At 46.1% G+C, this 25,576-nt stretch overlaps 1 protein-coding gene across 3 annotated transcripts in view; it reads right to left on the bottom strand.

The window, feature by feature from the left end:
* The window catches only part of LOC118372283 (sodium-driven chloride bicarbonate exchanger-like), a 41,040-nt gene extending 16,405 nt beyond the window's left edge, over positions 1 to 24,635 (bottom strand). The window contains exons 1-8 of one of the 3 annotated variants that reach the window (XM_052499251.1): positions 24,287 to 24,635; positions 22,330 to 22,377; positions 4,751 to 4,832; positions 3,148 to 3,303; positions 1,737 to 1,878; positions 1,493 to 1,653; positions 1,107 to 1,295; positions 344 to 430 (exon numbers count right to left, since the gene is read on the bottom strand). In XM_052499251.1, the coding sequence (XP_052355211.1) occupies positions 344 to 430; positions 1,107 to 1,295; positions 1,493 to 1,653; positions 1,737 to 1,878; positions 3,148 to 3,303; positions 4,751 to 4,832; positions 22,330 to 22,377; positions 24,287 to 24,334 (913 nt within the window). In that variant the 5' untranslated portion in view covers positions 24,335 to 24,635. Of the gene's footprint in view, positions 1 to 343; positions 431 to 1,106; positions 1,296 to 1,492; positions 1,654 to 1,736; positions 1,879 to 3,147; positions 3,304 to 4,750; positions 4,833 to 19,118; positions 19,383 to 22,329; positions 22,378 to 24,286 lie in introns of those variants that run through there. The other 2 variants (XM_052499252.1, XM_052499253.1) reach the window with 2 other exon arrangements.
* Positions 24,636 to 25,576: the final 941 nt, after the last annotated feature.

Genomic DNA, 25,576 nt, shown 5'->3' with positions numbered 1-25,576 from the left:
TCATTCATAGGCTACAGCAGATGTTTGGCTAGATACTGGGTTGTGACTAGAATCAGTGGGTTTATTATTCACTGAGCTACAGAGAAATGGCTAAACACTGTGAATGGGTCACATAGAATAGTAAATGCACTGGTCTAACACATACTAACTGGTGGTTAGTCACAGTAATATAGCTACTTGCTAATGCACTGCATGTCGATGAAAAGTAGCATTGTGCTTAGTGGAAACTTTTGGGTGACCTGGTAGCCTGGTAGCCAACCTTGATATTACAACAACCATAGGAGTTGGCTATACAGAACATAGAAATATGGTGCGACCAGGCTAGATGAGTGGGGCCTTAACTTGCTGAAGTCCACATGGCTGTTCTCCCGGCTGACATGTTCCTTGCCCTCTGTGGTAGCTGGCTGGGACTGGGGAGAGACTGTCTGACCTGGGAGACATCAGGACAGGAGAGAGCCAGCCTGTTAGTCACTCTCACTGGGCAACATCCTGCACAGTATTCAGATTAAGGCCTTCAGTGTAACACTACAATCTAGATGAAATTCATCAATTGATTAATCCTACCTAGATTAATGAAGGAATGAGGCCTTGACGATAGTCTTTGTGACCAAAACGATGCACTTTCTAAGTTGAATTTGAAGTAGTACTATTCTACTTTTGAAGGTTTGGTACTGCCCAAGAGGTTAGAGAAAACACATGGAGGTTATTAATGGATAAACAGGAGGTAATGAAGTGGACACACACACACACACACACACACACACACACACACACACACACACACTCACACTCACACTCACACTCACACTCACACTCACAGACACAAAAGGAGAGAATGTAGATAGTAGTTGAGATATTAAATCAGATAACACAGCAAGTCACACAATACAGAGACAATACAGCACAACAATCAGAAAAGCCACAATATTGTGATTGGTTGGTGTGTGATTGGTTGGTTGGTGTGTGATTGGTTGGTTGGTGTGTGATTGGTTGGTTGGAGTGTGTGTGTGTGTGATTGGTTGGTTGTTTGGTTGGTGTGTGATTGGTTGGTTGGTTGGTTGGTTGGTTGGTGTGTGATTGGTTGGTTAGTTGGTTGGTTAGCTCACCGTTCTTGTCCATAGAGTGGGGCTCGGAATGCTTCTTGCCGATGTCGGCGAAGGAGCGTACGATGGGGATGCGGTTAGCCAGCTTCTTGTGGTTCTGGTGGTGATGCTGCTTCAGGAGCGCCTCACGGATCCTCCTCCTCACGTCCTCCCCCACTGCGCCCGACACCTCATGCTGGTCCAGGACCATATCTGAGAGAACACACGCATAGATTGGTTAGGGGTTGACTGCCTTGCTCAAGAGCACAACGGCAGTGGTTGGCACCTGATATTCTAACTTCAGCATCTCTCCAGTGGCAGACTCACTCCCGCCAGATTTTCCCCGTCGACACTCGGATTTAAACCGTCAACCTTCTGGCCACCCTCCACTCCAGCACCACTCTACGTACCGGCGATCTCCTCCAGTGAGTTGGCCCTCATGTCCAACAGCACAGTGCCGTTGAGGATGCAGCTCCTCAGCTCAAACAGGCTATGAAGAGACAGGGTGGCCACGTAGGGCTTGCTCCAACGCTCGCCTCCATCCTCCACGTCCTCCTCAAACTTCAGCCACCTACACACACAAACAGATACGCATAAGCCAGAAATGGACACCTGATTGGCTGTGGAGCTGGAGCGGGTCGTGCGATTTGTTACCTGGCGGTCTCCTTCCACTCTGCGTCCTCGCCCTCTCTCAGGCAGATCTCATCCAGCTCAGTGAAGAGGGCGTGAGATATGTGCTCCTCGTCACCATCCTCTGTGCCCAGCAGGAACTGCACCCTCTGGGCAGGAGTGTCTGCTGTAGAGGGGTAGTGGAGGAGGAGGAGAGAGTTGGGGATGTGGAGAGGGGGAATGAGAAAGAGAGAAAGAGGGTGGAGAGAGAGAGAGAAAGAGAGAGAAAGAGAGAGAGATAGTGAGAGAAAGAGAGAGAGAGAGAAAAAGAGGGAAAGAAAGGGATAAAAAAGAGAGAAAGAAAGAGCGACAGATGAGTGCAGAGAAGTGGTGTGAAGAGACGCCAATCAATGTAGCCTGGGTGCCAGTCTGATCTGCACTCTTGCCAACGGTCTGGCCTCGCGGCAATCTCAACGTTCATTATGCAGACAGATTTTGTGCAGGGTCACCGATTTAGTTTAAGAAATTTGACATGAGCTAGCAACTATTTGTCAGGACAGACAAATAACAGTTGCTTAGCAACTTGAGAAAAAAAAGGATTTGTGGTCCAAAGCGATAGTATTCCAATATTTGCATAACCCTTGTATATTTGCATAACCCAATATTTGCATAACCCTTGTATATTTGCATAACCCAATATTTGCACAACCCTTGTATATTTGCATAACCCAATATTTGCATAACCCTTGCGTTATTGAATCAGGATCACATCTTCTGTTCTCTTTTGGCTCATTTTGGCAAGAGCACACAGATATCTGGAACCTGGCTAGTGTCAATGACGGAGAAACAAGAACAAATGACAAGTCACATTTTCACAGGGAACATTTTGTCAGTACACTGCCCCCATAGACTTACAGTTCACGCTTAGATTTTTTGTTGTTGGATGAACCCTTGTTGGTTCCAGGTAAAACCCTTGTTGGTTCCAGGTAAAACCCTTGTTGGTTCCAGGTAAAACCCTTGTTGGTTCCAGGTAAAACCCTTGTTGGTTCCAGGTAAAACCCTTGTTGGTTCCAGGTAAAACCCTTGTTGGTTCCAGGTAAAACCCTTGTTGGTTCCAGGTAAAACCCTTGTTGGTTCCAGGTAAAAACCCTTGTTGGTTTCAGGTAAAAACCCTTGTTGGTTTCAGGTAAAAACCCTTGTTGGTTCCAAGTAAAACCCCTTTTGGTTCCAAATAGAACCGGTTTGCGTTCCATGTGGAACCCTTTCCACAGAGGGTTCTGCATGGAACCCAAAATGGTTCTACACGGAACCAAAAAGGGTTTTACATGTAACCAAAAAAGGGTTTTCCTATGAGGACAGCTGAAGAACCCTTTTGGAACCTTTTTTTCAAAGAGTGTTGTTTGGTCACATTTTCACAGGGAACCTTCTTTGCAGCACACTCCCCCCATATACTTACTGTGGGAAGGTGATTCTCTGCCATCGCCGTCCACCCCAGATTCCCTCTCTTTGGATCTCTTCCTGCTGTTTTTGTTGTGGCCGCCATGGTGACGGTGACGTCGGTGGGACTTCCTCCCCAGGGGAACGTGGACCCCAATGTAAAGAGTCCGGTGGCCTGGGGACACGATGAAAATGTGGCATCAAACTACAATCACTGTAACCCCAGAAATGTAGGGCCTCCAACCGCAGGGCCTACAATAAGTGCATTTACTAAAATGTACTTTTAAAATGTGATGCATTCGTTAAGACGCAGGGTCCTGATGGAAGAAAAAAAAAATCACTTGGGCCAGATTCATACAAGATAAATGACAATTTAGTATCAGCTGGAAATGAAATACTGATGCACTGCAATGATAACACAGCCTTTCACACTCTCTCTGGTCCTCACAACCCACCACCCCCTCCATCTTTCTCTCTCCCTCATTATATGCCACACTCTCTCTCGTCCTCACACCCCCCCCCCCCCTCCATCTTGCTCTCTCCCTCATTATATGCCACACTCTCTTCCCTGTTCCTTACTCTCTCCCTCTGCCATGGTGAGCATAATCTACCCTGACTCCAATGCTGAGCTAGAACAACCAAAATGGCCTGCCCTATAGGTCTCAAACCAACTCTGGGAGAGCGGAGGTGCACATGGTGACATGGACAAGACCCTGGCCACTCATCTCTCTGTCATATCTCTGTCCCTACCTCCAGGCCTGCTCTAACAGCACTACTCAGTGGAAGTACTGTTTAACAAAAACAACCATTCCCAAAAACTAAGGCAGTAAGTCAAGGACAGGATGATTCTAGCAATATGTCTCCCTGAAACGTCTTGTGTGACAGCCTTAGCGTGTGGCCTGTTACAGTCACAACAACAACAACAACATGAATCTCTGAGTCAGCCGGCAACACACTGACATCAACAAAACATCTAACATGGTATATCACAGTGCAATAGAGTATATCTCCCTTTGAATGTGTCGTAGAGACTATTATGAAAGACATTAGGGCAGCCTAGGACATTCCTGGTTGAAACATTGAGGACCCCGGAGGACCCTGGCTGCAGCTTACAGTCTATGAGTCAAGATGGGCTGTTTTCTCTAAAAATAGCACAACATCCCTCATGCCTGTGAACTTCCGAGTGTGATGGAACGTCTGTTCTCTCCCATCCTGCTCTCTGTGGCATGAAAGTGGCACGCGTATTAAACATGATTGCATTTGTGTGTGTGTGTGTATTCCTTGTTTTCACTACAGTGTCCTCTCTCACAAGTCCATAGGTTCTCCTTATGGGGCAGCAGGGAATACTTCACCAGAGCAAATACAGTGTCACAGTTTCCACTGCAGGCAGAACAAATAATCATGGCAACCATGAGTGTCTGAGAAAAGTCACAGGGTGCATCCCAGTTTCCTAAACCTGCTCCCGGTCCTTGTCTACTTGTATCTTCTCCTTCCACCCATAAGTGATATGAAGTCACAGACTATGTAAAAGCAGAATATGGTTAGGTAGAGGTGGAGACAAGGGGAGAAAGCCGGTTTAGACTAATTGAGATGCATCCCTTAAGCTGTTAATGTTGACTCACCTTCCAGCTCCTCCTTCTCAAAGTTGGTGTTGAGCATGGAGCGAGTGCCCCCTCTGTCCAGCACCGCCTCCTCATCAGTCCTCTATAGAAGAGAGAGAGAGAGGGAGAGAACGATAAAGAGAGAGAGGGGGGAGAGAGAGATAAAGATAGAGGGAGAGCGAAAGAGAGACAGGGGAGAGAGAGGGGAGCGGTGAGAGAGAGGGGAGCGTTGAGGGAAGAGAGAGAGGAGCGGTGAGAGAAGAGAGAGAGAGGAGTGGTGAGAGAAGAGAGAGAGGAGCGGTGAGAGAAGAGAGAGAGGGGGAGCGGTGAGAGAAGAGAGAGAGAGAGAGAGAGAGAGAGATAAAGATAGGGAGCGGTGAGAGAAGAGAGAGAGAGAGAGAGAGGGGAGCGGTGAGAGAGAGAGAGAGATATGTATAAAGATAGAGGGAGAGAGATAAAGATAGAGGGAGAGCGAAAGAGAGAGAGGGGAGAGAGAGGGGAGCGGTGAGAGAAGAGAGAGAGAGAGAGAGGGGGAGCGGTGAGAGAAGAGAGAGAGAGATATATAAAGATAGAGGGAGAGCGAAAGAGAGAGGGAGAGAGAGGGGAGCGGTGAGAGAAGAGAGAGGGGGAGATATAAAGATAGAGGGAGAGCGAAAGAGAGAGAGGGGAGAGGTGAGAGAAGAGAGATAAAGAGAGGGGAGAGAGATAAAGATAGAGGGAGAGCGAAAGAGAGAGGGGAGCGGTGAGAGAAGAGAGAGGGGAGAGAGAGAGGGGGAGATATAAAGATAGAGGGAGAGTGAAAGAGAGAGAGGGGGAGAGAGAGGGGGGAGAGAGATATCAAGATAGAGGGAGAGCGAAAGAGAGAGGGGGGAGAGATATAAAGATAGAGGGAGAGCGAAAGAGAGAGAGAGAGAGAGAGAGAGAGCGGTGAGAGAGAGAGAGAGAGATATATATAAAGATAGAGGGAGAGCGAAAGAGAGAGAGGGAGCGGTGAGAAGAAGAGAGGGGGAGAGATATAAAGATAGAGGGAGAGCGAAAAGAGAGAGGGGAGAGGGGAGCGGTGAGAAAGAGAGAAAGAAGAGAGAGGGGAGAGAGAGATAAAGATAGAGGGAGAGCGAAAGAGAGAGGGGAGCGGTGAGAGAAGAGAGAGGGGAAAGAGAGAGGGGAGATATAAAGATAGAGGGAGCGGTGAAAGAGAGAGAGGGGAGAGAGAGATATCAAGATAGAGGGAGAGCGAAAGAGAGAGAGGGGGGAGAGAGAGATATCAAGATAGAGGGAGAGCGAAAGAGAGAGAGAGAGAGAGAGAGAGAGAGAGCGAAAGAGAGAGAGAGAGGGGGAGCGGTGAGAGAAGAGAGAGAGAGAGATATATATAAAGATAGAGGGAGAGGAAAAGAGAGAGAGAGAAGCGGGAGAGAAGAGGAGAGAGAGGGGGAGAGAGAGATATAAAGATAGAGGGAGAGCGAAAGAGAGCGAAAGGAGCGAAAGAGAGATATAAAGATAGAGGGAGAGCGAAAGAGAGCGAAAGATAGCGAAAGAGAGAGAGAGAGAGAGAGGGGAGAGACAGAAGAGAGATATATATAAAGATAGAGGGAAGCGAAAGAGAGAAGGGGAGCGGTGAGAGCGGTGAGAGAGAGAGGAGAGATATATATAAAGAGAGAGAGAGAGAGAAGAGAGAGAGAGAGGGAGCAAAAGAGAGAGGGGAGAGAGAGAGAGAGAGAGAGAGAGAGATATAAAGATAGAGGGAGAGTGAAAGAGAGAGAGGGGAGCGGTGAGAGAAGAGAGAGAGATGAAGTCGGGCCGATAAGGCCCCCATTAACATCGACTGGGCTGTAGTGGAGCGGGTCGAGAGTTGTGTCCACATCACCAACGAACTATCATGGTCAGAACGACTTAATATGCACATGTATTTACAGTATAAAGAGAACCATTCTTTTGCACATCAAGAGATTTTCACAGAAAAAGCTCAGAGGGCTGTTTTTTTAACGGGCCAAACACACCAGTGGTGAATTTGTCCCAGTGACCATTCTGTACATAGAACCACATTTGCATTTTTTTTTAAAGCCACAACTCTTATATAACAGGCCTCTGGCATCCTGCCTTCCTCCTGCTGCAAGAGGATGAATCCTTAAATAAACACACAGCAGCTTCATGAGGCTAACTTCATCAGACAGTCACCATGGCAACTAATGTGGCCAATCACAATTTTTATGAATTCATGTTCCCTGACTACCCAGATAGCTTTATTGTTTTAGTCCCGTTTATTTTTTTACAAGGATGCTTCCTCATGCGTGTGGTCAGATAAATACTGACTCTCACACAGCTGCCGAGAGGAACACTGTTGTTGACCCAACAGACCATCCTGATAATGGCTAGGATTGTTGTAGGAGGGTTATGGGGTCGAGGGTCTCAGAGGGTTGATGGTGTGTGTGTGTAGTCTGGCTTTTATATATATACACACACACCCCATCAACCCTCTGAGACCCTCGACCCCACGCACATACAGTTGAAGTCGGAAGTTTACATACACTTAGGGTGGAGTCATTAAAACTTGTTTCTCAACAACTCCACAAACATCTTAACAAACTATAGTTTTGGCAAGTCGGTTAGGACATGCACTTTGTGCACGACACAAGTAATTTTTCCAACAATTGTTAACAGACAGATTATTTCACTTATAATTCACTGTATCACAATTCCAGTGGGTCAGAAGTTTACATAAACTAAGTTGACCTTGCCTCACAGCTTGGAAAATTCCAGAAAATAATGTCATGGCTTCAGAAGCTTCTGATAGGCTAATTGACATAATTTGAGTCAATTGGAGGTGTACCTGTGGAAGTATTTCAAGGCCTACCTTCAAACTCAGTGCCCCTTTGCTTGACATCATGGGAAAATCAAAAGAAAATCAGCCAAGACCTCAGAAAAACAATAGTAGACCTCCACAAGTCTGGTTCATCCTTGGGAGCAATTTCCAAATGCCTGAAGATACCACGTTCATCTGTACAAACAATAGTATGCAAGTACAGTGGGGAGAACAAGTATTTGATCACTGCCGATTTTGCAGGTTTTCCTACTTACAAAGCACGTAGAGGTCTGTACTTTTTATCATAGGTACACTTCAACTGTGAGAGACGGAATCTAAAACAGAAATCCAGAAAATCACATTGTATGATTTTTAAGTAATTAATTAGCATTTTATTGCATGACATAAGTATTAGATCACCTACCAACCAGTAAGAATTCTGGCTCTCACAGACCTGTTAGTTGTTCTTTAAGAATCCCTCCTGTTCTCCACTCATTACCTGTATTAACTGCACCTGTCCACAAACTCAATCAAACAGACTCCAACCTCTCCACAAAGGCCAAGACCAGAGAGCTGTGTAAGGACATCAGGGCTAAAATTGTAGACCTGCACAAGGCTGGGATGGGCTACAGGACAATAGGCAAGCAGCTTGGTGAGAAGGCAAAAACTGTTGGCACAATTATTAGAAGGAAGTTCAAGATGGAAGAAGTTCAAGATGACGGTCAATCACCCTCGGTCTGGGGCTCCATGCAAGATCTCACCTCGTGGGGCATCAATGATCATGAGGACGGTGAGGGATCAGCCCAGAACTACACAGCAGGACCTGGTAAATGACCTGAAGAGAGCTGGGACCACAGTCTCAAAGAACTCAAAGTAACAGACTACAGCGCACGCAATGTCCCCCTGCTCAAGCCAGCGCATGTCCAGGCCTGTCTGAAGTTTGCCAATGACCATCTGGATGATCCAGAGGAGGAATGGGAGAAGGTCATGTGGTCTGATGAGATAAAAATAGAGCTTTTTGCTCTAAACTCCACTCGCCGTGTTTGGAGGAAGAAGAAGGATGAGTACAACCCCAAGAACACCACCCCAACCGTGAAGCAAGGAGGTGGAAACATCATTCTTTGGGGATGCTTTCTGCAAAGGGGACAGGACGACTGCACCGTATTGAGGATGGATGGGGCCATGTATCGCAAGATCTTGGCCAACAACCTCCTTCCCTCAGTAAGAGCATTGAAGATGGGTCATGGCTGGGTCTTCCAGCATGACAATGACCCAAAACACACAGCCAGGGCAACTAAGGAGCGGCTCCGTAAGAAGCATCTCAAGGTCCTGGAGTGGCCTAGCCAGTCTCCAGACCCGAATCCAATAGAAAATCTTTGGAGGGAGCTGAACGTCTGTATTGCCCAGCGACAGCCCCGAAACCTGAAGGATCTGGAGAAGGTCTGTATGGAGGAGTGGGCCAAAATCCCTGCTGCAGTGTGTGGAAACGTGGTCAAGAACTACAGGAAACGTATGATCTCTGTAATTGCAAATATTAAGTTCTGTTTTTCTGATGTATGAAATATATATGTCATGCAATAAAATGCTAATTAATTACTTAAAAATCATACAATGTGATTTTCTGGATTTTTGTTTTAGATTCCGTGTACCTATGATAAAAATTACAGAACTCTACATGCTTTGTAAGTAGGAAAACCAGCAAGATCAGCAGTGTATCAAATACTTGTTCTCCCCACTGTATATACACCATGGAAACACTCAGCCGTCATACCGCTCAGGAAGGAGACGGGTTCTGTCTCCTAGAGATGAACGTACTTTGGTGTGAGAAGTGCAAATCAATCCCAGAACAACAGCAAAGGACCTTGTGAAGATGCTGGAGGAAACCGGTACAAAAGTATCTATATCACAATAAAACAAGTCGTATATCAAAGTAACCTGAAAGCCCACTCAGCAAGGAGGAAGCCACTGTTCCAAAACCACCATTAAAAAAGCCAGACTACGGATTGAAACTGCACATGGGGACAAAGATCATACTTTCTGGAGAAATGTCCTCTGGTCTGATGAAACAACAATAGAACTATTTGGCAATAATGACCATTGTTATGTTTGGAGGAAAAAGGGGGAGGCTTGCAAGCTGAAGAACACTATCTCAACCATGAAGCACGGGGGTGGCAGCATCATGTTGTAGGGGTGCTTTGCTGCAGGAGGTACTGGTGCACTTCACAAAATAGATGGCATCATGAGGATGGAAATGTATGTGGATATATTAAAGCAATATCTCAAGACATCAGTCAGAAAGTAAAAGCTTGGTCGCAAATTGGTCTTACAAATGGACAATGATCCCAAGCATACTTCCAAAGTTGCGGCGAAATGGTTTAAGGACAACAAAGTCAAGTTATTGGAGTGGCCATCACAAAGCCCTGACCTCAATCATATAGAACATTTGTGGGCAGAACTGAAAAAGCATGTGCGAGCAGAGGCCTACAAACCTGACTCAGTTACACCAGCTCTGTCAGGAGGAATGGGCCAAAATTCACCCAACTCATTGTGGGAAGCTTATGGAAGGCTACCCAAAACATTTTGACCCAAGTTAAACAATTTAAAGGCAATGCTACCATAATTTGCAAATAAATTCATTTAAAAAATCCTACAATGTGATTTTCTGGATTTTTTTTCTCATTTTGTCTGTCATAGTTGAAGTGTACCTATGATGAAAATTACAGGCCTCTCTCATCTTTTTAAATGGGAGAACTTGCACAATTGGTGGCTGACTAAATACTTTTTTTGCCCCACTGTATGTGTATATATATATATATATGTGTGTGTGTGTGTGCATTTATACTGTGTCTATGTACTATTCGCTTAGTGAGTGTTCCCAAAATAACATGTTTCTGTCCAGGGGGTTGTTGGCTTAATCTTTTTGCCAAATAACATGAGGTGACATAGGAGGTTCTGGGTGCCAGCGGTAAGCTGGTAAAATATGAGAGGCAGGGCTATACTCACAGACGCCGAGTAATGCTAGTTAATTCCCTTTGGTAATCAGCCACACTTCATTCACAATCATCTCTGAGAACAAGTCAATGCTACACTCAAATAATTTCCGGTCACTGCTGAGCTTTTCCATATTGCATCATTTGACAATCTAATCAGACTAGAATGTAAATCAGCACTCAACGTGATTGGGAGACAGTGAATCTACAGCACTTCGGTTAGACGGTGTAGATACGACAGCAGTGTATTAGTAATACAACAGGCATGGAAATGAGCTACAGATACAACATCACATCGCTTAATTCTAGAACTCGTTGATGTTTTCAGGCCTGCAGCTGGTGGAAGCACCTCAGAACCTGCCCCTGGACACTGGCTCTATGCCACAGCTTCCAAAGGTAAGATACCAGAGCCTATTAACATAACAAAATGATATCACAGAAGTCAAATGTGAAGCATCTATGCAGTTCAGATCAATCTGGACAGTATTACAAAAGACTGTGTATTATCTGCATTGCATTTAGAATTCTGGTCAGAAGCAGTGCACTATACAGGGAATACAATTCCAATACATACGCATCCCGTGACTGGATGACTGTGGCTACAGACCAATCAAAGACGTCCTACACTGCCAGTCCTGGGTGCTGAAGAAGATTAGGCTAGCCCAGGCCAGGTTGCTGGAGAGAGGAGGCACCCACACATGGATGCCCATGTGACTGAGCCTAGAGGATCATGGGAATGTTCTGGACAGATGGTGGTGGGGATGGGTGGGTTGTGGCCGGGTGGGCTTAGACATCACATTAGACAGTCTCAGGAGGTTGATTTCTCCTAGACAGATGGAGATCAAGGAATTACCAATAGAAAGTATACAAACGTTTTCAGCGCTGGTTTGTTTGTGAATGTGATATTGGATGTCAAGTAATTTACATCTTGCTTCGAGGAATGGGCCACTGACCCATCTTGTGGACAGTGTCAGTGTGCTCAATGATTATCTTAGAAGTCGGACACAAGCAAAGCTGCTTCCAAATACACAGCTGAAACAGTCTGACTGAGATCTTTAGTATAGAGGCTGTGGGAAGAAGCATCAAAAGAGGAATGAATGAAAGACAGACATCCTAACCAGAGTCCTTTTGGTGTCGGGCACGAAATGTAAAAAGTAATAAATACATATTTTTGTTTATTCAATGGTGTAGGGCAAAACTGTCATGTATACCCATTCTATTTATCAGGCAATATGGCTGTCATAGCAGAGTGTGGAGCGCGAGAGACCACCCCTGGAGAAATGTGAAGGGTGACCAGGGGCATACCCTGCTGCTTCTATCCCCAGGAGGACCCACGGCCCCCTGGGAAATCCCCTCGTTCTCAGTGACACCATAATGAAATCCCCCACCTCCTGCTCTCTGGCTGCTAGCCCGTGAGAAAAATGTTTGGTCTGATATAACAACAATGAAATAACCTACGAGAACGTCTTGTTATAAATTCTGGGTCTGATCAAATATTTGTTATCCTCTTCAGGGTTGAGTGTCAATTCAATTTCAATTCAGTGAATTCAGGAGATGAATCTCAGTTCATTTCAGAAGTTGAAGTGTCATTCACTCAACTTACATGATACTCATTTTATTAATGAATCAAATTTCAATTCACTTCCTGATCCGAGGGAGTTAGAATGGAGTGGACTCCACCACTGATCCCACAACACAATCTTAACAGAGACTTGCTCATGAATTCATGTTGAAGTCTCGTTAGATCAACATGATGAGAAAAGCGGTCAATAAATCCTAGAACGCCAACTGTCTTTCTCTGTGCCGGGACCACTATAGGAGGACGGAGTGGTGTTCCGTGTCTTCTGTTCAGTTTGACAAATGAGACAGCATCTCCGGCCTGCAGCAGGTTTCTGTCTCTATCTATTAATAGCCTGGTGTGGGGACAGGATCTCCTGCAGGCTGCAGAACACTGATGGAAGAGGGGCAGAGAGAGCTTCCCGCCAAAGATTTCATCTCCCCACAAATGCTAACCTTTTGCCATTAGGTGTGTATATCCCAGGATCTAACCCTGGAAAGAGACATACACAGCACTGACTAAATCAGTTCCTATCATGCCCTCTGCCTGGTGACGACATCAGAGCAGCCAGCGCGAGGTGGGAGTTGCTCTCCATGCACGCACGCACACACACGCATAAATGCACAGAGAAATGAGCACACACCATGCATACGCTAACAAACGCATATCCAGGCCTAGTTCTGCAGGCAGTTAGTCAGCATGATGGGAATGTGCAGAGAAACACATGTAGGGGACAGCTGCTGTAGCCCGGGACTGAAAACCAAAGGAGGACGAGGAGCTTGACATCATGTAGGGGGAAGGGGAAGCTGCTGTAGCCCGGGACTGAAAACCAAAGGAGGACGAGGAGCTTGACATCTATCTGATTTCCACGTTTGGCGAGTTCAAGGTTGACCTTGGAAAGATGCCTGCCATTGGCTTCTCTCCCTCCTCCTCTCTGTTTACTAAACACCAAGGCCGTTCCCAGGCTTATTCTCCTGTTCTCTATGCACTCCACAGAGATGCAGTAGAAACAGCGTGTAGCTACATTTTCTGCATTTCCCATCAGCAATTGTCCATGATTTGTTATGTGTCATTTGACCATTTACTGAAAGCGTAGTCTCATTCTTATCCTAAAGCGTCTCTCTGTGAGACAGAAAGAGACAGAGGAGGAGAAACGCGTACAGTTGTTTGGTATTCAGTTCAGGGCTACAGCAGCCCCCCCCCCCCCCCATGTCCCTACACGTGTTGCTCACTGATGCACTCTGCTCTTTCCTATCAAGCTGACTAACTGTATGTATCATCTGTGCAGTGTAGGTCCACAGGGCCATTTGGGACATAGCCCTGAAAATAGAGCCCTGAACAGAGCCCTGAACAGAACAGGGACAAGGAAGAGCTTTATCCTACTATTTCCTTGAAGTTTACAACAATCTCCCCTTTAATCTGGACTGCGTCCAATACGCTTATATTTACATAAATATGCAGATTTGGCGGTAGAGATAGGATGGGAATCGGTCGTCTATTTAGTAAGTAAGCTTTGTCCTGTTTCTGTAGCGTGAGGCAGATTGATGTACAAGTACTCCCGCTGGACAGGGCGCTAGTCTATTGCAGGACCGATCAGGAGTATGTGACAAGAAAACATCTCATCTAAAAAACCCTGTAAGCAGGTTTCCTGCCATGAATCCAAACCATCAAGGACACCAGTTCTTTACTAAGTGAAAAGGTACAAAAGTGAATATTGACACAATTGTTTTATTTACTCCAGTAACTTGATTACCGGGTTTTTGTCCGTCAAATCATACTTTTTGTAGATTTTTTTCCGTGACAGTGACGAAGCAACAAAAAACAAGAATCAAGCCAAAAGCCTCCGAAACCAAAATCCCTCTACGGATTACAAACAGCAGGTGGCACGGAATAGAATTACAGTTTCACAGGTGGCGCTTTCATTCCCCCAGCCAGCTAGCCTATCAATACAATACACCACTGACCCAAATCAGTCCCCAACCCTGGGACACAACAACTGACCCAGGATAACCTGGTAGTCTGTATCCCCACCAGTCACCACTCATTCTGATGAGTTCTGAAATCTGACATCAATGGACTATTATGGAGTGAGTGTGACTGTGACCTTAGGAATCAACAAAGTCAGTCTGTGTTTCCTGAGAGGAGTCGGACCACGAGGAAGCTAACTGACCTCGATAAAGGAGTACAGCTACCACCGGAAGTTACTTTTCGTAGCAGGTTAGGAGAGCCTTTTAGCTCACCCTAACCCTTTTCCTAACCTAATTGGGTCCAAATTGGGTTTTCTACCTGTTGATAAGCAAATGCTTGGTTAGGTTATGGTTAGGTTGAGAATAAGGGTGAGGGTAATGGTTAGGGTAAGGGTTAAGTTTAGGGTTAGCATAAGGGTTAAGGTTAGGGTAATTCTCCTAACCTGCTGCGTAAGTGCTCCTAACCTGCTACGAAAAAGTCACTGTAGCTACAGCATATACAATCTAATCAAAACTCTAGATAAGCTGTACTAACTGCTACTGGTTAAAAGGACGACTCATGAAGGAGCACGGGAGGCTTGGAGGTGATGATAAATGAGGTAGTATACACTGGTCCTATGTTTCCTGAGCAGATGTAAAGAAATCCCAGAGATTTTCCATACGCACGAATAGCTTATTTCTCACAAATTTTGTGCACACATTTGTTTACATCGCTGTTAGTGAACATTTACCATTTGCCAAGATAATCTATCCACCTGACAGGTGTGGCATATCAAGAAGCTGATTAAACATCATGATCATTACACAGGTGCACCTTGTGCTGGGAAAAACTAATTCTGATTGGCTAGGCCTATGCCCTCTCAGGCTCACTCATGGCTGCACACCCGCCCAGTCATGTGAAATCTATAGATTAGTGCCTAATGAATACATTTCAATTTTCTGATTTCCTAAGGGCTCCTAAGTGGCACAGCGGTCTAAGGCACTGCATCTCAGTGAAAGAGGCGTCCCTGCAGTCCCTGGTTCGATTCCAGGCTGTATCACATCCGGCCGTGATTGGGAGTCCCAATCGTCCGGGTTTGGCTGGGGTAGGCCGTCATTGTAAATAAGAATTTGCTCTTAACTGACTTGCCTGGTTAATACGTACAGTGCCTTGCAAAAGTATTCGGCCCCCTTGAACTTTGCGACCTTTTGCCACATTTCAGGCTTCAAACATAAAGATGTAAAACTGTATTTTTTTGTGAAGAATCAACAACAAGTGGGACACAATCATGAAGTGGAACGACATTTAATGGATATTTCAAACTTTTTTAACAACTCAAACTGAAAAATTGGGCGTGCAAAATGATTCAGCCCCTTTACTTTCAGTGCAGCAAACTCTCTCCAGAAGTTCAGTGAGGATCTCTGAATGGTCCAATGTTGACCTAAATGACTAATGATGATAAATACAATCCACCTGTGTGTAATCAAGTCTCCGTATAAATGCACCTGCACTGTGATAGTCTCAGAGGTCCGTTAAAAGCGCAGAGAGCATCATGAAGAACAAGGAACACACCAGGCAGGTCCGAGATACTGTTGTGTAGAAGTTTAAAGCCGGATTTGGATACAAAAAGATTTCCCAAGCTTTAAACATCCCAAGGAGCACTGTGCAAGCGATAATATTGAAATGGAAGGAGTATCAGACCACTGCAAATCTACCAAGACCTGGCCGTCCCTCTAAACTTTCAGCTCATACAAGGAGAAGACTGATCAGAGATGCAGCCAAGAGGCCCATGATCACTCTGGATGAACTGCAGAGATCTACAGCTGAGGTGGGAGACTCTGTCCATAGGACAACAATCAGTCGTATATTGCACAAATCTGGCCTTTATGGAAGAGTGGCAAGAAGAAAGCCATTTCTTAAAGATATCCATAAAAAGTGTTGTTTAAAGTTTGCCACAAGCCACCTGGGAGACACACCAAACATGTGGAAGAAGGTGCTCTGGTCAGATGAAACCAAAATTGAACTTTTTGGCAACAATGCAAAACGTTATGTTTGGCGTAAAAGCAACACAGCTCATCACCCTGAACACACCATCCCCACTGTCAAACATGGTGGTGGCAGCATCATGGTTTGGGCCTGCTTTTCTTCAGCAGGGACAGGGAAGATGGTTAAAATTGATGGGAAGATGGATGGAGCCAAATACAGGACCATTCTGGAAGAAAACCTGATGGAGTCTGCAAAAGACCTGAGACTGGGACGGAGATTTGTCTTCCAACAAGACAATGATCCAAAACATAAAGCAAAATCTACAATGGAATGGTTCAAAAATAAACATATCCAGGTGTTAGAATGGCCAAGTCAAAGTCCAGACCTGAATCCAATCGAGAATCTGTGGAAAGAACTGAAAACTGCTGTTCACAAATGCTCTCCATCCAACCTCACTGAGCTCGAGCTGTTTTGCAAGGAGGAATGGGAAAGAATTTCAGTCTCTCGATGTGCAAAACTGATAGAGACATACCCCAAGCGACTTACAGCTGTAATTGCAGCAAAAGGTGGCGCTACAAAGTATTAACTTAAGGGGGCTGAATAATTTTGCACGCCCAATTTTTCAGTTTTTGATTTGTTAAAAAAGTTTGAAATATCCAATAAATGTCATTCCACTTCATGATTGTGTCCCACTTGTTGTTGATTCTTCACAAAAAATACAGTTTTGTATCTTTATGTTTGAAGCCTGAAATGTGGCAAAAGGTCGCAAAGTTCAAGGGGGCCGAATACTTTCGCAAGGCACTGTATATATAATCATAATAATAATAATATGAACTGTATCTCAGTAAAAATCTTTTAAATTGTTACATGTATATTTTTGTTTATATTTTTCTTCAGAACCCGAGTGAGCACAAACACACACGCACGCAAACAGGCACAGTTGCAACAACACACACACGCGCGTGCACGCACACACACACGCACACACACACCAGCTGGTCCCTGTGTGTGTAGCGATAGCACCTGCATTCCCCTCATGTTAGGTCAGGTCCTACACCTTGGACAGTACGAACCGTAGCATTCTCTTCATGTTCAATTTTGTGATAATGACATGTTCTCATCAAACCGACAGATGGTCAGGTGGCTTTCAACAAAGAGTCTCTCAACTAGCAACTGATGTGTTCTGAAATAAACTGCACCCAACACTTCCAGTTCCCTTAAAATGACTGGCAGCTTAAAAACGACTTCCTTTCTCGTCTTTACCTCCCACACACGCTGCTGGACGTCAATTCCTTTGTTTGAGAACCACTCTCGAACCTCGCTTGAGATTTCCTTTTCTTTGAGCATTTTATTTTCGAATGACCGTATTCAAGAAGACTGTGATTTTCAGCACAGGATATACATCGTTTTCTTGAGTTCGAACAAGAACTGGTTTGATAATGCACCCACTGTAACCAGTTGAATCAGAAGTGTTAATGCAGGGCTGGAACAAAGGCCTGCTAACACACAGTCTGGAACCCCAGGGCCAGGGTGGCACATCCCGGTTGTGAACAAAGTCTTTGTTTAAAATGTAAACCACCTACAAATCAAAATGACATCCTGGGACTTCAGGTCGACCTCCGGCAGAGAGAACAATATGATTGGCTGCTGCACTAGAGGAGGTGGTCTGCTGATGTTATCTTTCAGGGGGAGGAAGTATTATGGAACTCATTAAGAAACAATAAACACAGAGGATGTCTCCTAATGTTGACCGAAAGGTGTGCCTGGGTTATGTACCCATATCTTTGCGAATAGAAATCACAGACCTATCTGTTCACACGGGTGTAGGGTGAAGTTGCCCCTCGACGCTGACCTGAGGTCAGCTACGCTTTTCCCCCACTAATGGTTAAGGTTAGGATTGGGGGAGGGGATGCTGATCCTAAATCTGTACCTAGGGGAAATTTCAACTAGGAGATTTCACACAAGCCGTTTCCAGGAAGCCGTTTCGGTGAGAATACAGCCTTCCAGGACACACACACCAGCCTTGTGACCCAATTTCCACGTTCCTCATATGTCTCTCAGGGAGTTCTGTGACGCACGGAACCTGCAGAGATGATCAACGTTTACCTTCATAGGATATCTAGGCCATGAGGTATACATTAAAGAACTTCTCTACTTATTATTTTGACCAACAACACCAATACAGGTCAGAGGCATATAGCATGTGACTTTTCACAAAGCCTCAACTACAGGATGGAGGATTACTGACTGTAGATCAGTCTAATGTGGATGAGAGTACTGTACATGTGTTTCAAGCCGGGGGGATTCTATATAGCTGCAGCTAGTGGATTAGCATGGGCGGAGCCCCTTACACCAGAGCCATCTGATTGGATAAGGGCAGACGTCGTCACGCGTCTGATCCCTACAGATGGCCGTAGTTACCGTGGCAATGGCAGTGTGCTCAGCATCAGCATCCCAGGAGAGCTTCTCAAAGCCATACCTATCTAATCACAGACGTCCTATTCACTTTGTGACATCAAAACAGTTGAATCCAAAGCCTAAAAGACATCAACAAACAGCAATACTTCTGATGTAGCCATAAATGGACAAAGAGAGAGACAAACACAAACAGTTTAGGTCATTTGGTTTCCTCTGGCTTCTCTCAAAGACCAGTCGGGTTCATGGCAGTGGGTATAATCTCAAGCTCGATCTCCCCCAACAGCAGTGATCAAGCATCGCATTAACCAACACTATACTACTGAACTGGAGGCCATTCACTCTTCTCTGTAGTGACTTCAATGTTAATAGGCAAGAGTGTCCAGGAAAGCGTCAAATGGCCTGTTTGCTATCCATCAATAATGTTGTATAGTGTTTCTGTCCAATGTCACTGTTGAGAAATGATGACGTGAATGTGTGCATGATAAGTCTGCAGTGGTATATTTTCATAAACCCAAATATGAGCTAAAACTCCAATCAGGATATATTCTTACATGAACACAAACAATGTTGTGATGCAACAACCAATAGTTTAGGCCACCTGATCATCACCAGCATTTCCATCCCATTCTTTGTGCCACCCCCTATGTGCCAACCTCCCTCAAGTGGCACAGGCTAAACCCAGAGGCGTACCTGGCAGTTAAATCCATTAGAGTTGGGATCCGAGCTCCCCGATAACATGGCGCGTCAGTGTGGGCAAGGAAGCCCGAGATTTCCCCTTGGATGTACAGTGGTCGAGAGACCGCAAGATGGAAGCTCAGAATCCAAGCCCCCTGACAGAGTCTGTGTTTGTCGGCTGGAGATATTGGCAGTAAGGTCGAGCCAAGCTCTTCTCACCGGTTCCTCTTCCCCATGCCAGCCAGCCTCCTCCTGACAACAGCTTTGCAACACAAACAAGCGCTCAGACTGCCCAGCTCTGATCCAGACGGGCTCCGATGTTTTCTGACAAGCATCCGTCCACCAATCCCCTGTGAGATTAGCGAGCTTCTGACATCACTGATGCTGGGCTGTGTGGTGTTGTGGCCCTCTTATCTAAGAGAAGCTTGTAGCTAAGTCACGGTAAGCAAAACACACACACAGACCCTTCTTCTGTGAGGTTTGAAGAGAAAAGCCCTAGGACTCCTCACCGCTGCACCTGCCACATCTGATCCATCCCAAATCCACAGGGACATGCTATGAGGCGGTTCTACTCTGTAGTCATCCTCTCTGTGTGTGTGTGTGTGTGTGTGTGTGTGTGTGTGTGTGTGTGTGTGTGTGTGTGTGTGTGTGTGTGTGTGTGTGTGTGTGTGTGTGTGTGTGTGTGTGTGTGTGTGTGTGTCCTGCCTAGGACACTACTGTCCTCAGTCTGTGCTGCATGGTCAGCGGAACACTGTGGCAGAGACATGCTGTACTGGAAATGGATCCGTCGCTTCAAGCGATTCTTCTGCTACACTACCTAATGACATACATTCTGAGTGGCAGTAGTACTGGATCAATAACAATTTAGGCACGGATGATAAATAGGATTGTTGGGGAAACTATCAGAAATGTGAAGGAAAGGCACTAGCATCTCTCTTAGCTGTGTCTTCTCTCCCCCTCCCCCTCTCTCTCTTTCTCCCCCTCTCTCTTCCTCCCCTTCTCTCTGCTATAATTAAACATCCAAAGGCACACAGTCGGTCCAGGCACTTAGCTCGCTACAGTGGGGCTGGCTCTGCACAGTCGGTCCAGGCACTTAGCTCACTACAGTGGGGCTGGCTCTGCACAGTCGGTCCAGGCACTTAGCTCACTACAGTGGGGCTGGCTCTGCACAGTCCGTCCAGGCACTTAGCTCACTACAGTGGGGCTGGCTCTGCACAGTCGGTCCAGGCACTTAGCTCACTACAGTGGGGCTGGCTCTGCACAGTGGGGCTGGCTCTGGTCCAGGCACTTAGCTCGCTACAGTGGGGCTGGCTCTGCACAGTCGGTCCAGGCACTTAGCTCACTACAGTGGGGCTGGCTCTGCAGTCGGTCCAGGCACTTAGCTCGCTACAGTGGGGCTGGCTCACTCCAGGCACAGTGGGGCTGGCTCTGCACAGTCGGTCCAGGCACTTAGCTCACTACAGTGGGGCTGGCTCTGCACAGTCGGTCCAGGCACTCCAGGCAAGCTCGCTACAGTGGGGCTGGCTCTGCACAGTCGGTCCAGGCAGCAGGCACAGTGGGGCTGGCTCTGCACAGTCGGTCCAGGCACTTAGCTCGCTACAGTGGGGCTGGCTCTGCACAGTCGGTCCAGGCACTTAGCTCGCTACAGTGGGGCTGGCTCTGCACAGTCGGTCCAGGCACTTAGCTCGCTACAGTGGGGCTGGCTCTGCACAGTCGGTCCAGGCACTTAGCTCGCTACAGTGGGGCTGGCTCTGCACAGTCGGTCCAGGCACTTAGCTCACTACAGTGGGGCTGGCTCTGCACAGTCGGTCCAGGCACTTAGCTCGCTACAGTGGGGCTGGCTCTGCACAGTCGGTCCAGGCACTTAGCTCGCTACAGTGGGGCTGGCTCTGCACAGTCGGTCCAGGGCAGCTCGCTAGCTCGGTCCAGGCACTACAGTGGGGCTGGCTCTGCACAGTCGGTCCAGGCACTTAGCTCGCTACAGTGGGGCTGGCTCTGCACAGTGGGGCGGTGCCAGTCCAGGCACTTAGCTCGCTACAGTGGGGCTGGCTCTGTCCAGGCACTTAGCTCGCTACAGTGGGGCTGGCTCTGGTCGGTCCAGGCACTTAGCTCGCTACAGTGGGGCTGGCTCTGCACAGTCGGTCCAGGCACTTAGCTCACTACAGTGGGGCTGGCTCTGCACAGTCAGGGCTCCAGCTCTGCACTTAGCTCACTACAGTGGGGCTGGCTCTGCACAGTCGGTCCAGGCACTTAGCTCACTACAGTGGGGCTGGCTCTGCACAGTCGGTCCAGGCACTTAGCTCACTACAGTGGGGCTGGCTCTGCACAGTCGGTCCAGGCACTTAGCTCACTACAGTGGGGCTGGCTCTGCACAGTCGGTCCAGGCACTTAGCTCACTACAGTGGGGCTGGCTCTGCACAGTCGGTCCAGGCACTTAGCTCACTACAGTGGGGCTGGCTCTGCACAGTCGGTCCAGGCACTTAGCTCACTACAGTGGGGCTGGCTCTGCACAGTCGGTCCAGGCACTTAGCTCGCTACAGTGGGGCTGGCTCTGCACAGTCGGTCCAGGCACTTAGCTCGCTACAGTGGGGCTGGCTCTGCACAGTCGGTCCAGGCACTTAGCTCACTACAGTGGGGCTGGCTCTGCACAGTCGGATCACCCAGTCAGACAGAGATGTCCCACTGATCCAAGAACATTATGTCCAAAAGAACAGGCCTAGCTCTGCCTGCTATACCCACTCTGCTCTACAGACCTCCCCCGTCTGTTCACACTAGATCCACTCCAGCCAGAAGACCAGCCAGGCTCACTGTGCCCAGGTTTAGGACTCAGCATTCAGACCCATCGTTACTACATCACAACCTCTCCATCTCCTGTCCCCAGCCCTAACTCCCAACTCCCTCTCTCTACCCAATATATACCATGTATTTCTGATGTGGAATCGGAACACTCAACTCAAGTTTTTGCTGAAGTCTCCCATTGACGTCAATGAATGATTTCTGTGAAAGTCTTGGTTGGGAGCTCTTATCTCAAGTCTGACTCAGGACTTCGAAAGCTTGCCAGAAGGATTTTCAGTGATATTCATAACCAAGACCGTTTTAAATGGATGCCTACACATTTGCTGCATGAAGTGGCTTTATCTGTAGTGGAAATCAAAAGGAATCACTGAGCAAAAGTAGTAGGACTTATCCTGCATGCTTGGCTTGGTATGAAAGCAGAAGTACTCACCACATTCGTGTCTCCTTGAGGTATCTGAGGGCTCTGGGGGCCTGGTTCCTGTAAATAACAAGGTCAGTATAACGTCAATCCACAGGACATTGTTTACATGCATAACCCAGTCTTGCTTAGCTACGCATCTTCACACTGGAAGTCATTGAGTGCTATGCAATCACTGCCGATCACCAGGTTTCTAATACAAGTTTACATGCCATTTTTGTTTGTCATACACTGAGGATTTCCACATAATACTCACTCCTACTATCCCCTCACATACCCACACACAACCTTCAGCAACTATGGCAACACATTGGGATGCAGAACACACGCTACAGCTAGGCAGCCAAGAGTTATGATGACAGGGCACTGCACTCTGCATTGTGAGCCAGTGACCAAAAGCATCCCATGTTATATTCAACCCGTGGTCAATCCACAGCACTGGTTAAGTAGGCTCGCACGGGCGACCTGTTTTATCAATGTAGTTTTTCAATGTCATGTTTGGTTTTCCTTTTTATAATGACCTATGCATAAAGGGAAACAATGTTTTCAACAGTGTTTGAGCAAAAGCCATATTTCTCCTCTCCCTGGCTTTGAGGCGAGAATCCAGCACGGCGGCCATTTCTCAACAAGCCATCACCGGAATGCTAAACAGGACCTGACCACTGAAACAGGCAGTCTTTGGACACCACTGGGTGTGGTCTCTATTCAGCATGTATAGATTACGATTCATCAGTCTTGTCTATGACCGTGGATTGTCCTATAGGGTGAGAGAGAGAGAGAAAAAAAAACTCTGGTTCTTGTCTGTGGCTTTCCTTAATAATACACCTATAGATCCTAATGGGTCCAATCAGATATCAGATGAGCCGACATCTACTGTCTAGTAGTAAACTACAGGGTAAACATGGGGCCCATGAATTTACAGCTGTCCACAATTATAGGACCTGGCTCTGTCCCAAAGCTCTTAAATGGCCTCTTTTCCTGATCTCCTTCGCATCATAACCCCTGATTGGCAGACAGACTGAGTAGGACTTCACCATAGTGCTTCTATGAAGTATTTGGTTATCATTTGGGATGTGTCTGACTCCGAGTCCGGATGAACAAGATGACAGACATTCTAATCGGCTCCACCGTAAGGTAATCTAGCAGGGGGTCCAATTGAACTGGAACCACAGTAGGCACAGGAGGTTGGTGGCACTTTAATTGGGGAGGACGGGCTCGTGGTAATGGCCGGAGCGGAATGGGTGGAATGGTATCAAATAGATCAAACACACGGTTTGATGCCATTCCATTTGCTCCGTTCCAGCCATTAGTATGAGCCGTCTTCCCCTCGGCATCCTCCACTGTCAGTAGGTGCATCAACAAGACATGGGCCTACATCATCCTTTATCAATAACAACATGTGTCAGCTATGGCATTAGAGGAGAAATTAGTGGATATAAAGAAAATGAGGCATTAGTAATTGGTAAATAAATACAACCATATCTTTCTAAGTCAGGTTAGTTACAGTATTCTATAGGTACTTGATGTAGTAGACTATGCAATAAAAACGTCAACATTGTGGAGTTTTATTAGCCCACGTTGATGACGATATTAATGCAGGTCTATTGGTCCAGCACAAATATAAGATCCAGGATGGTCCAGAGTGAAGCAATCATCACAAATATTACGATGTCTCGATATTTTCGATAAAACAGTTGTCTTGGCAAACCGGTCTATAAAACTAGGTTATAACCTACTTACCTATATTAGGTCTACTACAGTTTTGTAATTTTCTAACGCTATAAAATAACCGATGTAATAACATACATAGACTATCTAGGATTTATTTCAAATGTATTACACACATAGGCTGATCTACGCAGGTGTGTTCAATCCCCACATCAAGCCATTCTCAATCAACGATATGAAATCCATTTTCAGTGAGAACACAATGGTTGCCTATCGTAGGTTGTCTATGGGACATCCTTACCGAGGGTAGTAGCGGCTCCATTTGTGCTCCTTGGTCCGTTAGGTCCATATTTTCCTTTCCTCGCTTTCTCTGTAGACTTGATACGCTCCTAATGTATTCTTCTATTTAGTGTTGCCGGGCTATATCAGGGTGAACCCTTATATAAACTGGGCCGATTTTCTCAAATGAAGGTAAGCATCCTCCTCGTCCAGTCCTACATAATTTAGTCATGGGGTAGCGATTTCCCATTCACGCGCTCAAGCTTGGAGAGTGCAATTTGCGCTCCATGACGAGTTGGAGCACACGTGAGGCAATGAAGCGCAGCACGATATAGATTTCGTCCAGTGGCGCGCGTTGCCCCAAGATTGCACACATGTCGACCTATTCTTAAAAATGATCCACAGAATATTGTTTTAGGACGATTTGCACTCAATAGAACAGGATATGAGCGCACAACACCGGAGAAGTTCAGGATAAAACAGAGTTGCTATGTTGACAGATATTTATGTTAATTTGGGACAATATAGAATTAGGTAGGCTATTATACGCCATTCTACCATGGTCCTATTGTAATCCAAATTAACCACACACAAAAACACGTAGGCTACCATATTTAATTGTTGTCTATTTTGGTTCTGTCCGTATTAGGTGGTTAAGGAAGGATCCTAGGATTGATGCCTGACCCATGAAATGAGCCTATACAGTAATTAATTTGCTCTATTGCAATCGACAAGGGAAATTTGGGACCGTCATCGAATGGCCTACTTCATAAATTGTAAAATACATGCAGATAACCATGAACCATTTATATCATGGCCCACATGTGTGCGCAGTGCGATGGGATATACAGCACATTGATTCAATTCATGTACCCATTTGTGAAGTCGTTGACTGACATCCTTTGAAAAACGTTACATTGGTGCCACCTAGTGTTCAATGGGATGATGCGTCATATCAAACTGAGCAATTTTATTAATAAATTGGCCCAATTTTAGCCAGCTCATTTTCTTTAAAATGCAATGATCAACATTAATAAAGCAGGAATATATTACAAACATAAAACAACTATCAATAGAACAAACACACATATCTCCAATCACATCGAGATATTAGATTGAAATGAATACCCGTTTCAAGTCAATTATATTTCTATGGTACAACTCAAGATAAAGTTGTTGATCAACTGATAAAATGTATTGGATAATCAAAAGCAGTAGGCTGCTCCAGCAGGAGAAAACATTACATCAAAAAATAATTGAGGATAAAAACACAATGAAACCCGATGGCTTAGTTCCATTGTGGTCCTCATTG

The sequence above is a fragment of the Oncorhynchus keta genome, chromosome 37 (genome assembly GCF_023373465.1).
Source record: "Oncorhynchus keta strain PuntledgeMale-10-30-2019 chromosome 37, Oket_V2, whole genome shotgun sequence".
Lineage (NCBI taxonomy): Eukaryota > Metazoa > Chordata > Actinopteri > Salmoniformes > Salmonidae > Oncorhynchus > Oncorhynchus keta.
This window is presented reverse-complemented; position numbering and strand designations above follow the sequence as displayed.